The following is a 25,462-nucleotide window of genomic DNA, read 5'->3' as shown; positions in this document are numbered from 1 at the left end:
AAGGTCCCTGCCAGAAAAATTCAGGATCTGTGACACAGAGGCTTCCTCAAATTGTTTAAAGACAGACATCAATGGAGAGTAGCCAGTCTGGAAATGAACATGTTCTTTCTCTTCCCAGGTAGTGAGAAGACTGAAATGCTCTGTTGGTATCAAGTGTAATGAAAGCTTTCTTCCTGTAGCAATTAACCGGGAAAGTTACATAGCCATAATTATTACTTCAAAACATTTTTTCCCCTAGATATGCCAGTTTACAGAAATACGACTGTAGAAATATTCTGAGTCAAACAGCAGCTTAGTTCTTGCACCAATCTTGACTTGGATCATGGTCTTTGAGTGCTTTATTTGTCTCCAATTTTAACAGTTTCTCATTTATTTTTTATTCAAATGAAATTTGAAACATTTTGCTACAATAGTTCTTTCTGCTGATTTATAAAAATGTTTATTGAAACTCTTACCAGGTGTCTTTTAATTTCAGTCTAAATAACAAAAATTGTTATTTTCTGAGACCTCTGAGAAAATCAGGTTTACTTTTCAAATAACTTGTTTGTGTGTGAATGTTTCAGAAATACCACACATGCAACTTGTTCCCCAGGAGCCTCAGCAGGAAGTTGTGATGGTCACAGAAAATGTGAAGCAGGTAATGAATGATGAAGCAGCTGAAATTAAGCTGAAACTAAAACAGGTCAAGGGCTGGCCTTAAAACAGCTAAGCTATTGTGGCCTTTCTTAGCAATCCTCTTTGGAAGGTTATTATTAACTGGATTAATAATGAAAGACATAAATAGCTTCCAAACACTGCTTGCATTGTCAATACAGACTGTGTTTCCCTTTGCTATCTGCGTGGCATTCTTGTGTCCTTCCTTCACCCAATCCATATTTGTGCTGTTTTCTGCCTCCTATGAGTTAGTTCTTCAGCAAAACTGTAGGCTGAACAATTCCAAAGGTTCTGCTTTCATTATAGGATGCCTTTCAAGGCAACCCTCTGCATTCCTATGGACCTGATAGGGATCTGACAGACTAAATGGGGAAAGCAGGTCAAGTGGGTGCCAAGTAGACTCTTTCCTTGTGCTCTTCCACTGTGAACAGCTGCAGGTCCTGTTGCAGTCAGTCTCTCGGTGAGAAGAGTGCAGAATTAGGTACTTTGCTGTATACTCAGCAATTTGATGGAGGTGGCTGTTTCAGTATATGAGCGCTACGAATTTGTTGTAGCATTGTTAGATTGGAACAAGGTCTGGACTCTTTCCAGACTGCTCTGCTATACTCCAGTCCTCCAGCAGGGCAAAGGAGGTCATTCCAACAGAGACTAGTTTATAGTATATATATTACTGTGTAGTATTAGGGCAAAACTTGACATTTGGGACTCATTGAGTTGGAAGTGGAGAAGGCCTTTTGAGTTGGCTCATTCTGCTTAACTTCAGACCCTCACATTCCAGCTGCTAGTAGTCACGGGGGAAGCTCCTGATTTAGCAAGTGTACACAGACACACATATAGTCTTTTCAAGGGCAGATAAAAAAGCCTTTGAGCGATTTTCTGGAGCCCCTTTATAAATGCTGGGGATACCACCTTTGTTAACACATGATCCCCATCAACCAAGGTGAATGTTGAAAATGGGTCAATAAATCCAACCCTGGGCTTGTCCATTTCAATGTCTTAATTATAAAAAGAGTCTGGGTAAATAGCTTGTATGTGAATATTTACATTTGAACAGCTGTATCCTGACATTTGTGCATCTGATCAAGATACGTGTGAAACCAAAAGCCAAGAAGTGAATCTTGTGTGAATCCAAACCCAGTTCAGGGTTTGTGCTATGTTTGCAAGTTCCACTTCAGTTCATGGATGTTGCAAAGTGTTGTGGAACTTGGGGCTGGAGGCCTGTTTGTGTCCTGTCCTTACATTCTAGGTAGTTACAGTAAATGTAAATTCTGAACACTTTATTTTGTTTTCAGCCTCTCTGTTATTAGGTTGGTGGGTTTTCCACTTTTTTTTTTTCTTTTTTTTTCTTTTTTTTTCTTTTTTTTTTTTTTTCCCTTTTCCTTTGAGAGCAAGGAGGGAGTAGCTTTTTTTAGACTTGGTTCTGACTTGTAGTCTCTCTACTTGAGTTCAGACCCTTTCCCACAGAAGCATAACTAGTGGTAGCAATTGTTTGTTGTGGTGCGTTTGGAACTAGCCAGAAATAAAACTGTTCATTTTAGGTGCATGTTAACTTAAAAAGTGGACTTTTCAGGATGAAGAAATTAGATGCATTAGTTTATTTTCATTAGGCATCAGAGCTGCATCTAAAGTTGGGGCTAATAGTTCTTACTCAAAGCTTGGCAGAGCAGCAAGCAGCTAAGATAGCTGTCCTCTGATGCAAAGATCATGGTTCAAAACTGAGTAGTTTTTCTTTTACCAACAGAATAAGAATGTTGGACCTGAGATAAAATTGCAAGACTTGCAGACTCCGGAAACTTCAGCCTCTGGTGTAGACTGCTTTTCTACAGGTGAGGACACAGAATAAGGCATGTGACAAGAAAACTGTGGAAATTTGGCAAATTTCAGGGAGAAACAGTGATTTGGAAAGAGGAGCTTTGAGGTCAGAGTCTAAAGATGTACAGAAGACAGAAAACATGCACATGAGGTAGAAGAGGTTCCACATTGTAATATGGAATGGATAGGATATATCAGAAGAAAAAGAGGTGGTTCCTAAGATGAGAAAGGGTGAGTTTGTTAGGAGTTAGAGGAAGTGTTTGTTAGATGCAAAGGCTGATATATAAGATAGAGAAGAGAATTAAGATGAAGAATTGGGTTCCTTTCTGCAAGCTAGTTAGCTTCTTTTTGTGCCTGGAATTACCACCACCACTCCTGCCTCCAAATAAACTTAAAAAAACCCAAAACAAAACCAAAAAACCCCACACAACCTGTTACCCAGTTCAGTTGTTTTTTTGCCTCTTCGTTGTTCTCTAGAGATTAGTGTAGACTTAGGTGATGCCAGCATGCGGAAAATGCAGGTGGTTTTGCATGTGCAGAGCTATTTGGGATACATGGGTGTAATGCATAGGCTCAAACTTTTTTTCTTTTCTTTTTTCTTACATTGGAAAGTAGAGAAGCTCCAGTCTCATATATTGTCTCTCCACCTACCTTCTGACTTTACATTTAATGTGTTATAGTGATGATGACAAGTGTACCTTTTTTCACTAGGTGTGTCAGGAGAGCTGGTGAATTCTGAAGTGCAAAAGCCTTTTGATGACTCTTTGGTGCTCCCTGAGGTACAAACTTAGTCCAGAACTTTTCTTCCTCTGAGTATTGTATACATCTGTAGATATGAAAACTTTAATTTAGTTTAAAAGCTCCAAAGAGTTGTATTTTAAATGTCCCCTAATGTAAAGTGGTTGTTGCAACAGGCTTTAAGAGAGAACTTTCCTTTAATGGTTGCCCATAAGTTGTTTCTGCCCTCCAAACTGATGAGCAGACAGCCTTTACAACACAAGACGTTGGCTTATTGGTGGGCTGATGATCTGTGCTTTCTGGGAAGCATTTGTGACTGCTTTTATTTTGTAATATGTATTGGGGGGTGTGAGGAAACCCTAAGATAGTTAATTGGAAAAAGTCAAGCACGTTGGTCCAAATGCTCTGTCTAGAGCTCTCACCTTGGAGATGGGCACAGACTGGCTTATTGGATTCTGCACTGTTTCTTTGCCATGGTAAATGGACAGATGGAACAGAGGACAAAACCTCCTCGTTCAGAAACTGGATAGGAAATCATAGCTGGATAAGTAACACTTGAAGGCTTGTGAGAATCACAGAACTAAAACACTTCAGAATAATCCTACCTTGTAATCAAGAGAGAATGGGAAATAAAGGAATAGGAAGTTACGTTTATGGCGTAATCCTAAAGCCAGAATCTCTCATGTTGCAACTTCAAAAATGGAAATTAATAGAAATTACTTGGGGAGTCCTCCTGTTATTAGTGAGGCTACTATTTATTGCAATAGCCAGCTCAAGAAAGGGTATTCTTAAACTTCAAAATGTGGGGAGCAAAAAATACTTCTAGAAGTGATCCTTTCACAGGATTCAAAGGAAAATTGAAATCTATTATTTTCTTCTAGGCAAGCACAGATGGCTTTCCCAATGGAAGCAAGCAGCTTACTGAGGAAAATTGTCCCCCTGAAATTCTAGAATATTTTGCTGTAAAAAAACAGAAGGAGCTGTCAGTTTTGCTGCTGGAACTGAAGGAAGCCCAAGAAGAAATAGATTTTCTGAGAAGTCAGCTCAAGGGTCCAAATGGTCAAGCTTCTACAAGTAACCAAACAGGAGAAGCAGATAACCAGCTGCAAGATAATTCCCGGATATGGTTACATGAGAGGGAAGAGCAGAAGGCTTCAGATACACAAAATGAGTCAGGCAGTAGCTCATTAGTGAAAGAAACAGAACTGCAGCAAATTGGTGTGCTTCAGGAAAACAGAAGCAGTCTTCAAGCAGTGTCCCATGGGAGCACTGTTCCCTGCAGACGGGAGATGGAGGCAATGATAAAAGTGCCTGCAGCAGATCCAGAGCCTGGCACCTCTCCAGCTCAAGAAATTATAAAGTTACAAAACCAAAGTACAGAACTGCAAATAACTCTGCAGAAATCACAAGAAGCCTATAAGAAAGATCTAGGAGAAAAAAGTGCTGAAATAAATAGGCTAAAGCAGTTGGCTGAGGAATACAGAAAAAAAATAGAGGATTCTGACAGAGCATTTTGTGTCTTGACTGAAGAACGAGATCAGCTCCTGTGTCAAGTGAAGGAACTTTCTACCATAACAGAACTGAAAGAGCGAGTGAAGCAACTTGAGGAAGATCTAGCTCTTTCAGAAAAGCAGAGATTGTCAGACAGTGAAAGCAGACTTCTGAGAGAACAAATCCAGAGCCTTAAAAATGAATTTAAATCCAAGGAGATAAAAATTGAAGCTTTGCAAAAAGACTTGGATGAAGCACAACTTCAGCTTTCTAACCAGGACGTGCAACTAAAGGATCTGAGAAGCCAGATTGAGAAGAAGGAATGTGAAGTACTTGATCTAGAACAACTTTTGAAGAAGAATACAGCTGAGTTAGAAGAACTTTCCCAAAACTTAGCCTCAAAGAGATGTGAAACAGCAAGTTTAGAACAACTCGTTGCTGAACACACCAGGTCTATAGAGAGCCTGCAGCAAACCTTGCTGGAGAAAGACCAACAGATGTCAGAGATCAGCATCAGCATGTCTGAGAAAATGGTCCTGCTGAATGAAGAGAAATTTTCTCTAGGAAATGAGCTGAAGAGTCTTAAGGAGCAAACGAGTCTGTTATTAAAAGCCCAGGAAGAAAGAGACCAAAACATTGAAGCAAAAAATAAAAATCTGAAATGTGCTGTGTCTGAGCAGCAGCATGAGACAGAGGCAGCGTGCAAAGAAAGTGACAGATTGGTAAATGAACTTGAACTTCTGAAAAAAGAAAATGAGCAAGTCAAGCAGAAGCTGCAAGCAGCCCTTGTTAACAGGAAGGAGCTTCTGAAGAAGGTCAGAAAATTAGAGAATGAATTAGTACAATCGAGAAGAGAGCAAGATTCAGAAACCTCAGTGGCTCAGGAAACTGAAGGGGAAGAAAATACAACAAGTGTGATGAGCAGAGAAGTGAATCTCGAAAGCCATCCCAGTGAAGAGTATCTGATTCAGCTGCTTTCTGAGAAGGAATCTGAATTGCAGAGCATACAGAAGGACCTGCAGGATAAAGAAACTACCGAAGCACGATTACAGGCACTGATTGAGGAAATGAAGCGAAGCTTGCAAGGAAAGACAAATACTGTCTCAAATGAGGATGAAATCAAAATCATGGAGAGTCAGGCAGTTGCTGACAAAGTAGGTGAAACCAATAAAAGCCCAAAAGATTATGAAGAAAATGAAAAAAATACTTTAGCAGCTATAAATCTTGAAGAAGACCAAAAATATGCTCTGAAAGAGAGGATTTCAACGCTTGTACAAGAAAAAGAACAACTTCAAAAAAAACTGCAGGAAGCCCTGATATCTCGCAAAGACACTATAAAAAAGGCTCAAGAAAAAGACAGGCACCACAGAGAACAGCTGAAACAGCAGAAGGATGATTACAATGTCCTACAAGAACAATTTGATAAGCAAAGCAAAGAGAAGGAGAGCATCCAAGCTCAGCTCAGACAGCTCCAAGAACAGAAAGAATCAACAGAGACTGTTCTTGGGAATCAAGGTGGGTTGGATTCTTCCTGCATGGATGCAGAAAATACAACAAATAGCAAACTTGTGCAAGTTGCAGATGTTTCTGGGGAAGAATTAAAGGGAAAACTTGAAAAATTGCAGATGGAGAAAGGGGAATTGGAATATAACATTAACCATATGCAAAATGAACTTGCTTGCAAATCAGAATTAGTCTCTCAGTTGCAAGAGCACATAGTACAGTTGTTTCTGGAGATAGAAGGGTTGAAGAGAACCTCTGACCAAGCTGAAGCTAAGGCAGCAAGTCTTCATACAGAACTGGAGAGGAGTCAAGCAAAAATCTCTAATGAGGGCAGTCTGGAAGATGTGAAAACACTTATGCAGCAAAAGGATGAAGAAATTGAATTTCTTAACTTGCAGTTACAGGAGAAAAGTGAAGCTCTCAGTAATGTGCAGGCACAGTTGCTGGAAAAAGAGGATTCAGTCAAGAGACTATGTAGTCAGTTGGAAACTCAAGCTCAGGTACATGAGGATGAAAGCAAACGACTGCAGAGAGAGTTGCTTGAAATTCAGGAGAAGCAAGATGAGGGTGCAGAAGCAGCTAAACAGAAGAATCAAATGCAGAGAAAGATGCAAGCTGCCCTTATCTCTAGAAAAGAGGCACTGAAGGAGAGCAAGTCTCTGAAAGAGGAGCTGGCTACTGCTAAAACTACAATTGAAAATCTTAATGACAAATTGAATAATATGGAAAGCCAAATATGTGGCCACACTAAAGAAACAGAAACTTTAACAGAAAAGCTAGCCAGCCTCACTGAAGAACGAGAAAAACTGATTGCAGAAGTTGATAAAGCACTTACAGAAAATCAGAATCTTGATGGGTGCTGTAAAAACCTTACATTAACTCTGGATAGAGTTGTTCTAGAGAAGGAGGAGCTGGAGAAGGAGGTGGAATCCTTGAAATGCTTTCAAGCCACAGAGAGTTCTGAGTGGCAGGAGAAATACAGGGAGCTGCAGAAAGAATATGAAACTCTCCTGCAGTCCTATGAGAACGTGAGCAATGAAACTGAGCGGATTCAGCGTGTTTTGGAAACTGCTAGGCAGGAAAAGCAGGCAGTTTTCATGAATCTGAAAAGTGTTGAAGCCAAAAAAGAGGAAACGGATAAGCAGCTACAGGAGGCTCGACAGGAGATCAATGGAATGAAGGAGAAAATGAGGAAATTTGCAAAATCAAAGCAACAAAAGATCCTGGAACTAGAAGAGGAAAATGAGAACCTAAGAGCAGAAATGCATTCTACAGATGGAGAGCTGCACAGGGCTGGAGATGTCTTTACAAATACTAGCCTGAAAGAAGAGCTGGAGAGCTCTAGGAGGGACTACCAGTCTCTTTCTGCTCAGCTTGAGATAGTAATGGCTGAAAAGGAGTCTCTTAATAAAGAGATCACAGACTTAAAGCATCATTTGCAGTTAACAGAATTTAAGCTGAAGGAAAGCAGAGAACTGGTGGACAAGTATGCTGCTCAGAAGACAACAGGGGAAGAAACAAATCAGGCAGTTGCTGCACCAACAGACAGGACTGAAAATCAAGTGGAGAAAAGTTTTAGACCAGACTCTCCTACTGAAGAACTGGAACAAAAAGCATCTGCAGGCAGTAGCCCCCATGAAGAACTTGGTACCTACATACAGCAGATAGCTGAACTCAAAGAGCGAATTACAGAATTGGAAGGTAACAGGAGGGCTTCAGAGCAAGAGCTGGGTGACATCCGCATGTGTGTTGAGACTTTAGCAGGGGAGAAACAGGCTTTAGAGACCCAAATGAAAGAGAAACTCCATGAATTGAATGTTCTTCAGGACACAGTTGAAGAGATGGAACAAACAGTCCAAAAAACCAAAGATGACCTTGTCAGGATGACAGAACTGAAAGACAGGCTAGAAGCTGAGAAGGACGATTTGGAAGAAAGGCTAATGAATCAGCTGGCAGAACTTAATGGGAGTATTGGAAACTATCAGCAAGATGCAACAGACTTCCAGATCAAAAATGAGCAACTGCAACAGGAGCTTCAGAGTTTGCAGAGAATGATGCATGAACTGGAGGAGGAGAAATGTCAGATGGCAAAGAAGAAAAGCGAAGCAAGTTCAGAAAAGCAAAAGGAATCTGTAGAAAAGCCAAAATGCAGTTGGAGGGGAGACAGCAGCACACATGTAAAGGAGCTTCAGGAGCTGCTGAAAGAGAAACAGCAGGAGATTAAGCAGCTGCAGAAGGACTGTATTAAGAGCCAGGAAAAGAACAGTAGTTTAGAAAGAACTATTAAAGCTCTGGAATTTGTGCACACTGAGTCTCAGAAAGAGGCAGAAGCAGCCAAGGAGAATTTAGATAAAGCAGTAGAAGACACCAAGAAAGCCCAAGCGGAGCTTGCACTCTGCAGAGTAGTGTTGGATGACACCCAGAGTGAGGCAGCAAGGGTTCTAGCAGAGAGTGTCAAAGTCAAAGAAGAGCTGCAGGCAAACAAAGAAAATATTAAAATTCAAATGAAAAAAAAAGACGAGGACTTTGAGAGAAGACTGGAGCAGGAAAAAAACAAGCACTTGAAGGAAATCAGGAACATGGAAGAAAAGCTGGCAGCTTTGCAGAGGGAGAAAGATGATACAGAAACAGCTCTTGGTGAGCTTCAAGGCTCCTTGAAGACAAAAGATGAAGTAGTCAAGCAATTGGAAGGCAGCCTAAACAAAACCCTAGCCCAGCTTGCAGCCTTCACCAGGAGCATGTCGTCCCTTCAGGATGACAGGGATAGAGTGATCAATGAATCAAAAATGTGGGAGAAGAAATTCACTGAAACCATTCAAAAGATGGAGGAAGAAATACGTTCAAAAGAGGAAACTTGTGTTGTGCTCAAGGACCAGATGAAACAGATGACCATGCATGTCGAAGAACTTCAGACTCAGATATCCAGGTAAAGGAGATGATAATGACTTCAGATGATATTCCTGTATTTCCTTTTGACAAGGCAGCAGCCAAAGGTGAGGTATGATCCCCCTTTTACACCAGAAAGAATTTTGAGTACGTAAATATGGCGAAACTAATGAATGCCTAAGATGGAGGCAGAATTAATCTTCCTAATAAAACCATAAACATAAAGCCTTATCTCACGGATCAGTTATGTTTGAATAGAAAGAGGTTTGAAATTATGTTGTTGGGAGTTACTATGTATTTGTTGTCTGCACAAGGATACAAGGAGATTAACACTGTAAAATATTCCTTCTCAGCATTAGGTTAAATCTGTTCTCTGTGACAAGCAGTAGCCGAGTACTATCTGGAGTCTTTCTTAATCTGGAATATGAAACAGGTGCTTTTGGGCAGAGTTGTTGCATTCAGGTCTTGACAGACCAAGGGAGCATTGGGATACGTAATTCCGTTAAATCCCAAAATAGATTTTGAGGGAAAGATGGAGCTATGGAAATGTATCCAGGTACACATCTGGGAATTTCCAGAATTCAAAACCAAACTGCTCTTACGTGAGTAAAATTGTTCTGTAAAGTTTGTGATCAAAATACTATATCTTTACATGCTGAAACATGAAATTAGCATCAAGCATGAGAATACCAGTTTCATAGGTTTTTATTTATTTATTTAACTACAATAAATGAGAGAAGTAACATAATGAAAAGAAGGTAATAGCATTCAATGTTTAACCTTCTTTTTTTTTTTTTCAGTATTGGCGTAAAGTTGTATCTTGCTGGGAAACTTTAAAAAGAAAATGTTCCCCCAGCACCACCCCCTTTCAGACAGCATTGCAGCCAGAACTTTAAAAGATGCCTTGAATCTTAAATTGATGAAAAACTAATAATCTGGATATTTCCACCTTGCTTTCTTAAAGTAAAACTAATTTTGTGGCCTTTACAAATCAGTATAATCAATGAAAATTATTACTGTGGTTTTGGGTACTGAGATACTTTATCAATTTGTGACGGACTTCTGATTTCTTCTCTGTTCTCAGGCTAGAACACAACAAGAAATGCTGGGAGTCTGAATCCAGGAAGGAGATCGAGCAGCATCAAAAGACATGTGAAATGTTGCAGGAGGAAAAAAAGGAGCTTTCGACCCAGCTTGAAGAATCTCAAAAACTGTACAGCAGGTCTCAGAATGAGCAGCAGAGACTGGAGTCAGAGATCAGCAGCCTGAGAGACCAGCTTGCTGACTTACAGAATTCCTTCACCCAATGTGACTTGGTCAGAGAAGAGCTGGGGAGCTTAGTCAAGCAACAAGAGACCAGCATCCAGAATTTTAAGTTCAGCTGTGAACAGCTTGAGGCTGATCTGCAAGCCTCAAAGGACCTAACAAATAGGCTGCATGAAGAAACGAGTGCCAAGGATCAAAAAATCATTAGTTTGCTGTCTGCCAAGGAAGAAGCAGTTATGGCTGCTCTATCTGAATTACAGCAGCAGCATTCTGAGGAGATGAAAGAGTTGCAGCATAGGCTAAGTAAGAAGGAAGAAGATAAAAAAGCTTTGGAAAATGAGAAGAACCAATTTCTTAGCAAACTTGATCATCTCAATGAAAAGATTAAAATAACCAGAGAAGAAAGTAAGCAACAGAAGGCACAACTGGACTCCTTCACCAGGTCCATGTCCTCTTTGCAAGATGATAGAGACCGTATCCTGAGAGACTACAAGCAACTGGAGGAGCGACATCTTGGTATAATCTTGGAAAAGGACCAGCTAATTCAAGAGGCTGCTGATGAAAACAACAAGCTGAAGGAAGAAATCAGAAGTTTTCATAGCCGGATGGATGACCTCAACTCTGAGAATGCCAAGCTGAATGCAGAGCTGGTGCGGTATAGAGAGGATCTAAACCAAGTGATTTCAATAAAGGACTCCCAGCAGAAGCAGCTTCTCAAAACACAGCTTCAGCGGATCCAAGCCCTGGAAAAGGAGAAGACAGTCATAGAAACCCAGCTGAAGGAGTCTGAGCAAACTCGGGATGACCTCAGGAAGAGCGTGGTGGCCTTGAGAGAGGATAAAGTCAGTATGTCTCAGGAGATTGAAGCCCTTACATCCTCTTTGTCTCAGGTGCAGAGTGAGGTGACAGCATTACGAGAGGGGGGTCCTGTAATGGAGTGTCAAGCTCAATTGAAGGCCCAAGAAGAAGAGGCACAGGAACTGAGTCATAAGCTTTCCGTGTCACAGAAAAGGATAAGAGAACTTGAGGGGGAACTAGTATGTGTTCAAAGGGATGCAGCCAAGAGAGTGGAAGAGGCCGAGGACAGGCTTCGGAAGGAATTGAAGCACCTACATCATGATGCAGGGATAATGAGGAATGAAACAGAAACAGCAGAAGAGAGAGTAGCAGAGTTGGCACGGGACTTGATGGAAATGGAACAAAAATATCTTTCAGTCACAGATGAAAACAAAGATCTCAGAGCTCAAATTCAGTCTTTCGGGAAGTCCATGAGCTCTCTTCAGGATAGCTGGGACCAGGCCAATGAAGAGCTTCATGTTTTAAAACAGAAATACTCTGTAGACTTAAAGGAGCAAAAGAGTCTGGTGCAGGATCTTCAGAAACAAGTGGTTCAGCTACAAAATGAGCAACTTTCCACTGCCAGCAACCGAGATACAGTGAGGTCTGAGCTGGCAGAACTGCAGAAAGCCACTGATGAAAGAGGTCTCTTGGCCCAGATTGAGAATCTTAATCAGAAGCTCAGGGCCAAAGATGATGAGCTTCTCCATTTATCTTCGAAGCTGGAAGGCTCTTCCAACCAGGTCAAGTCTTTTTCCAAGGCTATGGCAAGCCTACAGGATGAGCGAGACCGTCTGCTGAGTGAATTGAGCAAAGCACATAAGATTGAAGAAGTGAAGCAACAAGCAGGAGGGAGCACTCCCACCACTCCTTCAGAAATTCAGAGTCTTAAGAAGGCACTCTCCTCCTTGCAGAATGACAGAGACAGAGTAGTAAGTCCTTGTTCTCTCCACTTGCTCTTGCTTAAAGCCCCATAGATTTGGATCTTCAAATCTTAAAATTCAGTACTTAGATCTTGTATTTGTAATGTAGGACATAGATCATTGCCTTCACAGAATCACAAAATAGTTGAGGTTGGAAGGGATTTCTGAAGATCTAGTCCAACTCCTCTGCTCAAATAAGGTCAGCTGGAATAGGTTGCCCAAACCTATGTCCAGTCAGATGCTGCATATCTGCATTGGTAGGTATTCCACAACTTCTCTTGCAACCTGCTTTTTCATGGATCAGAAGTAGTTGCTTCATGACCTTCCCAGGGATGGAGATGAGGCTGACTAACCTGGAGTTCCCCAGTTTTCTCATCCTTCTTGTAGGTAGGGGTGACATTTACATTCTTCAAGTCCCCAGGAACCTCTCCAGTCACCATGACCTTTCCAAGGTAATGGAGTTGCCTCCCACTGACCTCTGCATTTGGTTGTACACTCCATGAGATCCTTTGGGTTTACTTTGTGCCATCTATGTTATCTTCTCTAGCATACTGAAGCTGTGATTTCATTTCTGACCTTGCAGGGTGGTATCTCTTGTTAGCTTGATTTAAAATATGGAATGATGGAAATAAGATTCAGAATGATAACCTACTTGGTCCACATCTGTGGAACCTTGTGTGTTTGATTTGATTTCTAGAAGAGACTGGAGCAAAGACTTGGGTCTGCTGCTTTTCATGGCAGCAGGTTGTCAAGACAGATCCAAAGCATTCATTTGGATATGTTGGTGTTGGTACGGTCTCTGGCACAGTGCAGCTCAGCAAGTTTCAGAGTTCTTGTTGCTGGTCAGATGACACTTTTACAATCTTCCACAGTCACTCAGCCTGTCTTAGTTTTTTCTTCTGTTAATTCACAACACACTTTGTGATACTGTCTTAAACATATCTTCCTTGTCCATTTTGTATCTGTTATTTGTAGATTTATGTCTCCTGTTGGACTGTGTAGTGCTACTGATACTGATAGATCCTCAGTAGAGGGATCTCCTGACTCATTAATCACCTCCCTGTCTCTAGAGTCAGTCATGTCCTCTGGTCTTTGAAAAATGATTGTAGTGATGGATGTGTAATGACAACTTATTTCTAATTCCAGTCTGAGTGTCAGAAAGATTTTAGTTCCTCGGTTCCCTGGCTTACAGTAGTGCCAACTTCAGGAGTTATTCTTAATCAGCTCCTTCTGTCTCACTTTGTCTTCCTCTGAGTAAGGCAATTAATGTTGTAGTCTGGGGGTCTCAACTCACTACTCATTCACAATATAATTCTCTTGACAGTTTTTTCCTGGGCAGTTTCTTTATATAGAATCATAGAACTAGCAAAGTTGGAAGGGACCCATCAGGATCATCAAGTCCAACTCCTATCCCTGTGTAGGGCACCCCAAGAATCACACCATGTGCCTGTTTCTAGTAGACTGCTGTAATCATTGATCCGGTTTCTAGTGTCTCTAGTTTTCTAGTCATCTGAGTGTGGCTTTTTTCCCTCCAGATGCCACAGTGAGAAATGCTTTTAAAAACCTATAAATAATCAACCTGATTGCTCAGTTGTCACACACTCTGATCTTTCCCTTTAATTAAAGGTGAGAGAGCTGAAGAACCTGCAGCAGCAATACATACTTATAGGGGTAGAATCAGCTGAAAATTCTCGCTTAAAAGCACAGCTGCAGGAGTACCAACAAGATGCAGACAGACAGCTCTATCTCCAAGAACAACTGAAGCAAGAAAGCATTTTATACCAGAAGGAGCTCCAGCAGCTCAGGTGAGAATTGTCTGTCTTACTGCCTCAGAGATATAAACGTGCAATTGTGTGTCTTTGATTTAAAGAGCAATTGTGGGCAGAAGGCAAAGGCAGCACTGATAGCCCCTTACCTGGGTCAGCTGCCGCTGCATCACTTGGTCTTCTTCAGGCTGGGCACACATTCCCCTTGCTCAGCTTTTGCCTGACACTTAGGGTGAAGGATTGCAGCTCAGTGTAGTGGAAGGGAATGCCTGTGTGAAATAAATCAATGACCTTCTCTAATTATTATTTCTTTTGTCAGCGGTGGCCAACATCATGTGTTTGAGAGGGAACTCAGGCTGTTCCTTGTATTGGAGCTTATGTGTATCACAGAACTCTCCATTCCAAGATGATGATGAGCACCCCTTATTATCCCACTGACTTAATTAAGTAGAAAATACCAATTTTGTGTGCCTAATCCTTTGTTTCACTTCCTTTATGTCTTCTATTTTTAAGAAAAGTCTGTAATTCAAGTCTAGTAAATTGTCATCTACAACTGGGCTGGAACGAGTCAAACAAATATGCTCTGTTCTAAAAAGGGGGTGAAAAATTGTTTCAGGGACTTCTGCTCCATCTAACAATGACTGAGCCTGGAGTGAAAGGGGAGGAGTTTTTTTGTGGAAAGTTGTATGGTGTGTCTTTGCCCAAAGTGATATAAAAACTTCTGGTGCTCTTCCCTCCCCCTGATCTGATCCTCAGATTAGCACTTCAGATCCTGTAAAGTGTGGAGAAGCTTACAATTTTATTTATCTCTTGATAAAAGAGAATTATTTTCTATCTAGCTTCTACAATGTACCTGAAGCCAAGGCCTTGAATTTGCATGCTGGGATCAGTGCTGTAATTCTGGTTCAGTTTTGAAACTTCTTTTCTGGCATAGGGTAATGTTAGGAAGTAGAGTTATCTTCAGCTCATTCTGAACTGGATGCTAGGATATAAGTGATACTGGTAATTTCCTTTATGTTGTACTGAGCAGGCAAGAGAAAACTACCTGGGAAAAGCAGAACAGCAGCATGAAGGAGCAGTACCTGATGGTCATAGCAGAAAAAGACAAGCAACTGAACCATTTGCAAAGGATCATGCAAGAAATGAGACTGCCCCTCAGCAAGTCTCAAATTGTGGAGGAGCAGTACCAAACAAAGGTGGGAGGAAACACACAGATTCTTTACTGCATGGAAGTGTGAGGCTTGAAATTCAGCCAGAGTTGCATGTGATCCCAGCCCATGCAGGCTGGGATCATACAGTATCAATTTATTGTGTGGCCTCCAAGAACTGTATCAACAAAACAACCTGGATCAGGAAACTGCCATACCCTTACGTTCTATTTATTCATGGTTCCTAATGTGTCAAGAGAGAGAGTAGAAGAGAAAGGGCTTCCTATGCACCTTAGGTCTTTCTCACTATTTTAGAATTGCCCTTTGCATCTTGAATCTTCTTGTTTAGTTTCTTTTTTCCTGTCACATTTTAATTGTTAAATTTCCTGTTGAATTTTTACCGCTGTCTGTACTGTGGCAGGAATCTACAATCCTGACTCAAGCACAGAGGCTGAGGGCTGAACGTTGCACTTTCAGCCTTCTTTTCCCTGTATCTCAGTCCTGAAAGTGGAGCTGGAATATGCTGAGTGTTTTGTTTGCCTGCTGCATGTACAACACCATTTCATGACGAGCATGGAAAGAATTCTCCTGCCCACACTGTCCTGTGTGTGATGTTCCAGTGAGAAGCTTTGATGCCAGTGGAGGAGGGAGGAAATCTCCCCTTATCCCTTTGACTCACATTCATATAAGTGAAGAAGAGGCTAGAGCAATGTCCACATGAGGCTTTCCAGGAGCATGCCTCAGTGCTAATCTTTTAGTCTGTGTTGAATGAGAGCAGGGTGGACATTACTTTGGGTTTTTTGTTTGTTTTTCTTATTCTCATTCATACACTTTTTTTCCTTCCTGTATTATAGAGAGCTTTAAGGCAACTTTTGAGAAAGATCTATTGTATATGCTAGTTCACTGATGTTTTCTAATTGGTTGGATTTGCAGAGGTGTTTTCAGTATTTCTGTTTATTCTACACTGGTTTTTTGCTTGAGCAGGTCAAGTTCCAGGCCTAGAAATAATGTTGGGATCTGACCTTGGAATGTTAAACAGAGAGGACTGATATGAGAGTGGGTCATTATGGGTGCAGTGGATTTTTTATTTTATTTTCCCTGGCAGATTTCTTCAGAAGTTCTAAGAGGGGACTTTTCAAGCCTAGAAACAGAGACAAAACATCTCCAGGCCCAGCTAAGTGACAGCCTGAAAGAACTTCACCAAAAAGAGCTCAGAATTCAGCAGTTAAACAGCAAGGTACCAATTATATCTTAAACTTGCTTGAACTGTCTGGGATGAGGAATGTGAAGAAGAGGGTAGGCCTGGTTGTCCTGCATGTGCTGTATGATGGCATTCAAGGTGATCTGCTCCATAACTTTCCCTGACACCCAGGAGAACTCCTGTTGGAGATAGTGACTGGTCCTTGGATGTAGGGGGATGGTCTGAAAGGCGGGGGCGTGCGGTGCTGCTGTATGCACAACCCCATGTTTTGAGACTGTTCAGAGTTTCAAGGACACCCTGTCCTGGAAGTTAGATTAGGAGGAGGCACAAAGTGAAAAACAAGTGGCTTCTATCCCTGCAGCAATAGGATTTGCTTTTGTTGCGTGTAAACAGCACCAGGTGACCTGTAGCAGGTAGTTTTGGAGTGCAGTGGAGGGGGGCATGAACACTGTAACAGTATATAAGCGTTTTTTGAACATAATAAAAGTCCTTTTTTTCTGGAAGCATCGATTATACCTCTGTGAGGACTCATCTTTGACTTCCGCGCTGAGCCCCTAAGGTCACCACCTCCCGTAACACTTGGACCTTAGTAACATGCAGTGTGGTGGTTCTCAGTAGAATTCTGACCCTCAGTTACATAGAGAACAATTTTGCTTTCACAGAAATACTCAGAGAACAATACCTAGAGTTCTTTACTTAGCAGTTGTGTTCTTTTCTCAGCTATCTCAGGTCTTTGAGGAGAAAAATGCCCTGTCCCTCCAGCTGCGTGGTAGCAGTCGGAACATCTGTGAGAGCCATCAGCACTACAGTGAAGTTCTGAACCGCTGCTTGGTGCTTGAGAGGCAGCTCCAGGAGCTGCAGTCTGCAGACAAATGCATGGTATGGGTGGTCGTTTTAGGGCAAGGGGGGGAAAAGCTTCTTGCTCCACTAACTGCATAATGCTGTAGCTACTGTCTTTCCTCATGCAGTGCTCTCTCACACTTTCACCCTTTCTTTCAGGAGTTGCTTGCAACAGATGCTGCTCCAGGAGCACCCCAAGAAAAGAATGAACCTCAGAGCAGCAATTACACACCAGAACTCCAGGAGTTGCAGCTGAGGTAAAGAAAGCCTGAAAAAAGAGGGGCGGGATGTTAGTCCTGATGGATGTCTTTGGGCTAATGATGAGCCTACTTCTGTTACTATCAGAGTGTTGGGAAAACTCAGTTCCACACTAGGACTTTGTGGAAGTGGAGGAACTGCTATAAACACTGGACAGCTGCTGCTGTTGTCTCTTTGGATAGAACTTAGAAGAATGGAAGCAATAGGCAGCAGGAATTCTTGTTGACTGTCACCAGCTATGACTATCACTACCATCTTTGATTTGATTTGATGGGCTGGGTCCTCACTAACTGCATAAGAGTATCGGTGGTCCTGGTCTCAAGTCTGTTAGCCTGAGAATGCCTGGAACTGAGACAGCACATGATTCTGTGTAACCCTCCTGGATCTAGCACATGATTCCTCATACCAGTTGAAAATAATTTTCAGAAGATGTGGCTGTGGATGACAGAGTCATCCCAATGTGACACAGAAGCTTCAAGAGATCTACTTTCTCTCTTGCTTTCCAAATAATTTAAATATACTAATAAAAGGTAACTAGTCTTCTGTGTGAAGTGGAAGGGAGTTGGAGTCTGTTCACATGCTGCATCAGAAGAAACGGAATATATTATGAACTAGGCCTGTTCTTGACACATGTTTGGTTGTTTTCTGACAGGTTGTCTGAATCAGAACATTTACATAGCAGCACAAAGCAGGATCTGAGGTATCTAGAGGAGCATCTGGAGGAAGAACGGGACCGTCGTCTTGCTGTAGAGGAGGCACTCTCTGCAGCACAGGAGCAGATTAGGAGGTGAGTGAGCTGGAGCCAACAGGCAACATCACCATAAAACTGTGGCGATCCTATCTCTGTTCATCTGCACTTTGTTACATCCTTTTGTCAGTTGTCACTGGGGGCATAAAAGCAACTTTACCATGCCTCGCAGAGAGTGGTTGAGTTTGGAAGGGACCTCTGGAGGTCATCTGGTCCAGCCAAGCAGGGCTACATAGAGCCAGTTGCCCAGGACCATGTCCAGATAACTTTTGAAAATCTCAAAGGGATGAAGAATTGCCATACTTCCTGGACCTTAAAGAAGAAAGGACTCCACTGCCAGCAGCTGAATTGTCCTGTCCACTGGAGAGGAACAGTGATCTGCACATCATGCAGCATGGGTGTTTTACTTTTCCCTATGACTATGACCACAGAAGTGGCTAGCAGTGAGCAAGTGCACCCACTCTGTTATGGTTTTACCAGCTCCTGGTAGAGGAAGGAGGACTACTGCTAGTTGGATCACCCATTCCTTCTGCTCAGCTTGAGCTCAGGAGACATGGCAGTAGTACAAATGAAACCAGTTCTTGTCAAGTGAGGCCATGGCTTGCTTGCAATTGTTTATTATTTTTTGAAGAAATACCTCCTTTCCTAAGTTTCTCTACAGTGTTGGTTTGGGGCATTATTAGAAACTGAATTTGATTTCATGTTTTTTTGTGGCAGGTTGCAGTCAAGTGAGTGGATGTCTTCCTCAAGTGCTAGCATTGATGTGACTCCAGGTCACGAGCATTCCTTGCTGATTGACTCCATGGATAATAATTTCAGCAAAGTAAGCATTTACATTCACAGTTGTCCGTAATATGAACCCTGGCTGATGCAAGATGTGAAAACTGTGAACCTATAGCACCTAATCCTTCTGCAAGCACATTTAAATCTATCTGGGTTTGTGCAGTTTTCTGCTGTTGCTGCTTTACACGCCAGGAGCCAGGTGTTGTTCTGATTGTGGCTCTCCTACAGTTCGCGTCAGCAGACTAAATTTACACCAAAATGGAGGTCAGCATTGTTTGTGCCTAAAATGTGGTCACAGGTTCCTGGTGAAATACTGAAGGCCAGTCCCTCATATAAGCAGGATGTCTTACTGTCCCCAGTGCATGTTATGTTGGGTGTCTGCCCTCTCATTAAGCCACCCTCTCAGTTTTAACTCAAAAGTGAAGAGCTGTAGAGGATGACAGCTTGGCAGCCATCTGCCCTGTCCTGCTAAGGATGAAGTCCTGCTGAAAAGTTCACCCTCTGGCCTCTTTCAGACTTTGGGGGTCTTAGCAGAATTATGGCGAGAACCAAAACTGGATTCTGCTCTGTTCATGCATATTACTAGAATAGATGGGGTTGGGTTTTTTTCTGCTGGAGTTTATCCAGTAGATGTTACTTTGTCTGAGGACTCCTGCAGGAGTCCCTGTAGAGTGAGGTCACTCTACAGCAGCTTCAACAGAAGTCCTTTCAGTCAATTCAGAAGTCATTTCAGCTGCATGGATGAAGGAATGCAGCAAATAAATTATTTTATTTTTCTAGCCCAGAGAGTGAATCAGAATCCTAGTAGCTCGAAGCTCCAGCAGAAAAGTACCATCAATCCATTTGTTTCTATGTCACTTAGAGGGGCTAGGAATTTATAGGCATCAGGCAGAATGGTTTGGGTGTGAAGGAACCTTAAAAATTACCTAGTTCTAACTCCCCTGCATGGGCAGGGACACCTTCCACTAGGCCCTTCCACTAGTTGTGGACACTTTAAGGTACATGAATTGAATTTCAAAATCATGTTTCTTGCTCAGTCACATCGCATGTTGAAGAAGGGCCAAAATTAGTATATCTGGACCTGCTGAGCATTCCATTTAAAAACACTAGGGACCTTGTACAAGGCCCCATACAACCTGCCCTTGAGCAAGATGTTACAAGGAGATGCTTTGCAATCTGTTGGTAAGAACTGGAGAGAGATGGATGTTTCATGAGAAACCTGCAGAGAGCAGGAGAAGGGGAATATTTCACAGAGGATTGGTTCCAGAGGTTGAATCTGACAGTGGAATGGATTAGGGAATGTTCATGCTCATTAGCTTAAACAAAACTTACCTCCATGGCCTGGAGATGTCTGGGTGAAGGCAGCTGGGGGCATATCCGTTCCTGGCACTGACTGGTCTCTCTTACTCTTTTAGACTCAAAATATTCCTGGACTACGGCGCCTGCTATGTTCTGTCCTCCGTTCCCGGACCCACTTGCCTCTGCTAGTGGCCACCTATCTGCTTGCTCTCCATGTCCTGCTCGTCCTGTGCTTCACAGGCCACCTATGAAGAGGAATGACAGCCTCTTCTTGAGCCACAGCCCTTTGTGTGATCCCTGGGCCTAAATTCCCTATTGACAGGGCAGCACTTCACCCAGCTGCCTTCTTTTTGCAAATCAGCCCTTAAAGAGCAGCTGCTCCCAGCAACTTGCATTCTGGTGGCTTGCTGTCCAAGGACACCAGTGGTGAAACTTGGGATTTTTCCAGGACATCTGCCATTCCTTCCCTGTTTTTAAGTGAGTGTTACATTTTCTGAGCCAGGGTCCTCATGCTGCAAACTTCAAAACCAGCATTCAAAACCAGTTCCTGTAGCTGGAGGTAGCACCATTCATTTTATTTTAGTACTGTGCTGTGGTAGGAATAAGAAAATTATTCTTCAGTTTTCATAGTATTTCCACACCTCTAGGAACTGCAGGATCTTCCCCCTCTTTCACCAAATCAGTGCGTTGATTTGGGGAAACTCTACAGACAAAGAAAGAGAAGCTTCTTCCTCCTCTTCCACCCCTTAGATTTGCTCTGTGGCTCGGTGCTGTTTGAAATCCATATCCTAAGGAAGTTGTGGACACTTTAAGGTACATGAATTGAATTTCAAAATCATGTTTCTTGCTCAGTCACATCGCATGTTGAAGAAGGGCCAAAATTAGTATATCTGGACCTGCTGAGCATTCCATTTAAAAACAGTCATATATCTGCCCTGACAAGCCTGTAAAATAATGTCAGTCATTTAGTTATTGGCAGAAACGAATAGGAAACAAGAAACTTTTTTTGCTCTTAAGTTAATAACCTTGCTGTGTATTGCATTTGTGCACCTCTCACAACAGAAGGTGCTTGCATACTTCTCAAAGTGAGAGCAGCCTTGTTCCTGTATTCTCATCCACTGAACCCTTATCACAAGATTAAAACTGTACAGGCTGTGTTGAAGGGTTCCCTAATCTGGTAAGCGGGCCCATATCAAAGGCAGAAGCTCCAGAAATAAACTGTCCTACCTACACTGAGGAAGGCCACAGAGTTCAGAAACCTTCTGGCATCTCTGCTGTAGGAAAAGCCTGTTGTAGAAAGCTAGTGCTGGTCATTGGACTTGTTTGAAGCTAAAACAAACTGATGTAAATGGACTTGATCTTACAGGATATATTGAAAGCTGAGTTTTGTAAAGCACTCCTGAATATGTCCTTGAATTGAGACTGCCCTCTTCCAAAGGGAGAATGCTGAATGCTAGGAAGATCGTTCCCTCTCAGAGACCAAGTGGTTCTGTTCGTAGTACTTGCCAGAAATATTGTGTTGGCCTCTTGCTAGAGTATTAACCATCACATTTTTCCCTTGGGAAAGAGGTAGTTCTTTTGCTATTGCTGGTAAACAGAGATTCTCCTAGCTAGTCAACAAGGCCTGTTTGAGGATGAATTGATTTCATCATGACAGCTGAAAATACCTGGATCTCTGGTAGGTCCAGAACATTGGCACTATATATCCATTTGTGCAGTACCTTTGATTATCTGTGTAGATTTTCTCAACTGTTTAAAACTCAGTGACCAAATACTTTGCCTATATCTTCCTGGGGCATATGCTTATATATATATATATATAATAAAAATTATTTTTCAGCTGGAATTTATGTAATGTTGTCATGTAAACATCAGAGGTCTCGAGGGTACAGTGCTGCTGTATCGCACCTTTTACTGGACCCTGTGTGTGTCCTTCCTTGTCTCTTGATTGGAGAACTCTGTTTATGTTACCTGAATGCACAGGGAGATGAACTTTCTCCCCTATCTCACGTCTCTCTCAGACTTTTTTAGGTTTTGCTGCTATGACAACAGAAGGAAATTGCACTTTAATAGTGAAATAAATTCCAATTAAAAAACGTTTATTTTTCTTTGTGTAAAGGCACAGGAGATAGTACCAAGTTGGATGCACACTACTAACCTGAATAAGACTAGATAACATATACCTGTCCTCTTCCAACTTTCTGTAGCCAAAACCAGGAACCTTTGTTCATATTCTCTTTGTTCATCTCCACCACCAGCATTAGGACAAAAGCCAGCAATGAATGGGGCGTTGTATGGCCACATCTGGTTGCCACTGTATTTCAGAGGAGCAAGAGTTGACAGCAAAGTATTTCCTTAAAGCCCATCGTGCAAGCTTTCCTGAACTGGAGTAAGACAAGCTTTTGCTGGTTCAGAGACATTTTTTAACCTTCATGTGAAACAGTTACAGCTTATGTTATATATAAATAAAACTTCAGTGGGAAGTCCTGATCTTATAATCACAGTCTGACCTGACAGCTTTGTGTTTTCATCTGATGAAAGACGTGGCATTTTAGCATACGTTTCCTCTTAAAAAACATTTCAGCTTTTTGTTTCTTCTTTTTGATGAACCTGTCCTGCCTGGTTTTGATCTCTCTGCAGCAGAAGCTGAGAAGGAGATGGACCAAGGGTTCTCTGCCATCTCTGGTACTCACAAGCCAATTTGGCACAGCCACTAATGAGGTAGCTCCAGGATGGGTTTTTTGTGCCAGGAGGAGGACAGCTTCACTAGGGAGAGGGAAGAATGGAAGTTGGTTTCTCCAGGGAGCTGTGAGAGGAACCCCTCTCAGCTACCTGTGGGGAACAGGTATGAGGCTCTGGGCCCAGCAGATAAGATAGAGGAGGAACCTGTGCAAGTAATCTCACCAAGGTCAGATCAGCCAACCCCTCGCAATGAGAGTTGCATGAAGACCAGTGCTGAGAAGAAACAACAGAGAGTTACAATCATTGGCAAGTCCCTCCTGAGCAGATGAAAGCACCCATTTGCAGGCCAGAGCCTCTTTTCAGGGAGGTTTGCTGCCTCCCTAGTGCCCAAATCAAGGGTGTCACTTGATGAGCTTGGTACAGCCTTTGAACTGTTCCCCACACCAGCCCTTTCATTTGGGTCCTAATGATGTTGCAAGAAGAAGCCCAATGCTGATAAAAAGAGAATTCAGGGCCCTATAAGGAATGCTGAAAGATTCAGGAGCACAGGTGGTGTTTTTCTCGATCCTCCCAGTAGAGACACTGGAAGAAACCAGTGTACCCAGGACTCCAATAGCTTGCTCTGATGGGGGCTTTAAGCTAGAATCAGTTGTTAGGTCAGACGATCCGGAGGAGCTGCACTATGTGTAGGAGAGAGGTTTGATAGTGCAGCCCTTACAGGGAGGGATGATGTGGGTGAGAGCCTCTAGGTGAGGATTAGGGAGATGAAAAACAAAGGAGATACCATCGTGGACATCCACTATACCTGTCACCCAGCCAGAGTGTAAGCACTGAGGAATTATTCTAGAGGCAGCTAGAAGAAATCTTTGGATCGGTAGCCCTTGACCTTAGGGGAGATTTCAACTTCTCAGACATCAACTGGGAATTCTGTAGTGCTGTGATGAGCAATCCTAGAGTTCATGGGAAGTGACTTCTTGTCTCAGGAAACCAACTAAGGAAGATGTCTGCTGGTTGTAAACAGAGGAGGGCTCATGGGGGATGTGATGGCAGGTGGGTGTCTTGGCCACAGTGATTATGAAATGGTTGAGTACGCATTTCTTTTTTTGTAATGAGGAAAAAGGTGAGCAGAGTTCCAAACCTAGACTTCAAGAGAGCAAACTTTGAGCTACTCAGGGAGCTACTAAGCAGTTTGCAAGGGCATCTGCTGCTGGGTTGTGGTGGTGCTGACCCTCCATTCACTGAGCCACCTTGATGGACCTTAAGACCTTCCACTATTGTCTGTGGCACAAGTTTCTGGTCAGTTTTTAAGAAACATCTTTGAGGAGCTCAGGAGCAGCCAGTTCTGCTGCATTGAAGCCAAGCAAATGAGGCAGAAAACCAGCTTGTCTGAACAGGGAACTCCTCATGGAGCTCCAGAGCAAAAAGGAATGGTATGATCTCTGGAAGCAAGGCTTCCAGAGAATTTTCTTTGTCAGAAAATTACAAAGCTGTGGTTCTCACTCAGGAAGAAGATGTGAAAGGCCAAATCTCAGACTTGAACCTGGACAGTATTGAGAGACATTTAAAAAAATATGCACATATTTGGCACAGTCAGCATGGGTTCACAAAGGGAAAGCTCTGTTTAAATAATTTGATATCCCTCTATTATAACGTCACCCACCCAGTGGATCAGGGGGAGGTGGTGGATGTCACCAAGATTTTTGATAATGGTTTTGTACTGGAGAAGGAGCTGCTGATCTCTCCTTGGTGGGATCCCACCGTAGGTCTCATGGGAATGTTTCAAAGCTCTGTCAGGGAATGGTCAGACTTGACATTGGGAAACATTTCTTTACCAAGAGGGTGACCACACTCTTGAAGAGGCTTCCTGGACAGGTGATTGATGTCCCCAGCCTGTCAGTGTTTGAGTGGCATTTGGACAATGCCCTTAACAACATGCTTTAATTTTTGGTTAGCCCTGAAGTGGTCAGACAGTTGGTCTAGGTGACTACTGTAGGTTCCTTTCAGCGGAATTAGCTGAATTAGTCTACTCTGTTCCCTGTATATCTCATTGTGGAGTCAAACAGAAATGTCTACCCTAGAAGATCTTCCTGCTTGACTCATTTAAAAAGGAAGTTATTTTGGTTTGAGATGTTTATCTGGTGTCAGACTAGTGTGATTCATGCTACTCATTACAAAATTTTGCACTTGCCACCAGTGAGAGATAGCAGACAGTTTAATCTCTAAGAACTTAGAATTCTTTAACCACATGTATTTGAGGTCCCTTTCAACCCCTTTTCAACCCATAGCCAGTCTATGACTCTCCATCTGCCTAGTCCAAGCTATTTACTTGGTTGCTGTTGTTCCTGGAAGAGCTTTAATGTATGTATATATGTGTGTGTTTATCTCCGTATTTTTAATTGTGCTGTAAAGTACTGAGTGAGCAACTTACTTTCTTTGGATCTTGCTGTAATTGTCAAGCTCAGGGGCTTCAGCCTTTTGTAAATTTTGTACTTTCATGGCAGAATTTTTTTTTTTGGAAGACATTAAAATGCAGATCCCAACCTCATTCTGCACATTAAGAAATGCAATTGTGGCCTATCAAGTACTGCTCACGGCGTCATCAGTTTCACCCTGGGCATACACCTTGC

The 25,462-nt window shown here is 42.3% G+C and overlaps 1 protein-coding gene across 8 annotated transcripts in view; it reads left to right on the top strand.

Annotated features, from left to right (window-relative positions):
• Positions 1-21,999, top strand: part of GOLGB1 (golgin B1) — a 44,784-nt gene extending 22,785 nt beyond the window's left edge. For 7 of the 8 annotated variants that reach the window (XM_071734296.1, XM_071734293.1, XM_071734294.1 and 4 more), the window contains 13 exons: positions 564-637; positions 2,396-2,480; positions 3,178-3,245; positions 4,086-9,124; positions 10,169-12,119; positions 13,737-13,915; positions 14,907-15,072; positions 16,130-16,261; positions 16,946-17,104; positions 17,225-17,322; positions 17,976-18,110; positions 18,789-18,894; positions 20,270-21,999. In XM_071734296.1, coding sequence (XP_071590397.1) covers positions 564-637; positions 2,396-2,480; positions 3,178-3,245; positions 4,086-9,124; positions 10,169-12,119; positions 13,737-13,915; positions 14,907-15,072; positions 16,130-16,261; positions 16,946-17,104; positions 17,225-17,322; positions 17,976-18,110; positions 18,789-18,894; positions 20,270-20,404 — 8,327 coding nt within the window. In that variant the 3' untranslated portion in view covers positions 20,405-21,999. The remainder of the gene's footprint in view (positions 1-563; positions 638-2,395; positions 2,481-3,177; positions 3,246-4,085; positions 9,125-10,168; positions 12,120-13,736; positions 13,916-14,906; positions 15,073-16,129; positions 16,262-16,945; positions 17,105-17,224; positions 17,323-17,975; positions 18,111-18,788; positions 18,895-20,269) is intronic. The other variant, XM_071734299.1, reaches the window with a different exon arrangement.
• Positions 22,000-25,462: the final 3,463 nt, after the last annotated feature.

Source organism: Heliangelus exortis, chromosome 1 (assembly GCF_036169615.1).
Source record: "Heliangelus exortis chromosome 1, bHelExo1.hap1, whole genome shotgun sequence".
Lineage (NCBI taxonomy): Eukaryota > Metazoa > Chordata > Aves > Apodiformes > Trochilidae > Heliangelus > Heliangelus exortis.
The sequence above is the reverse complement of the archived record's forward strand: the minus strand, read 5'-3'. Positions and strand labels throughout refer to the sequence as shown.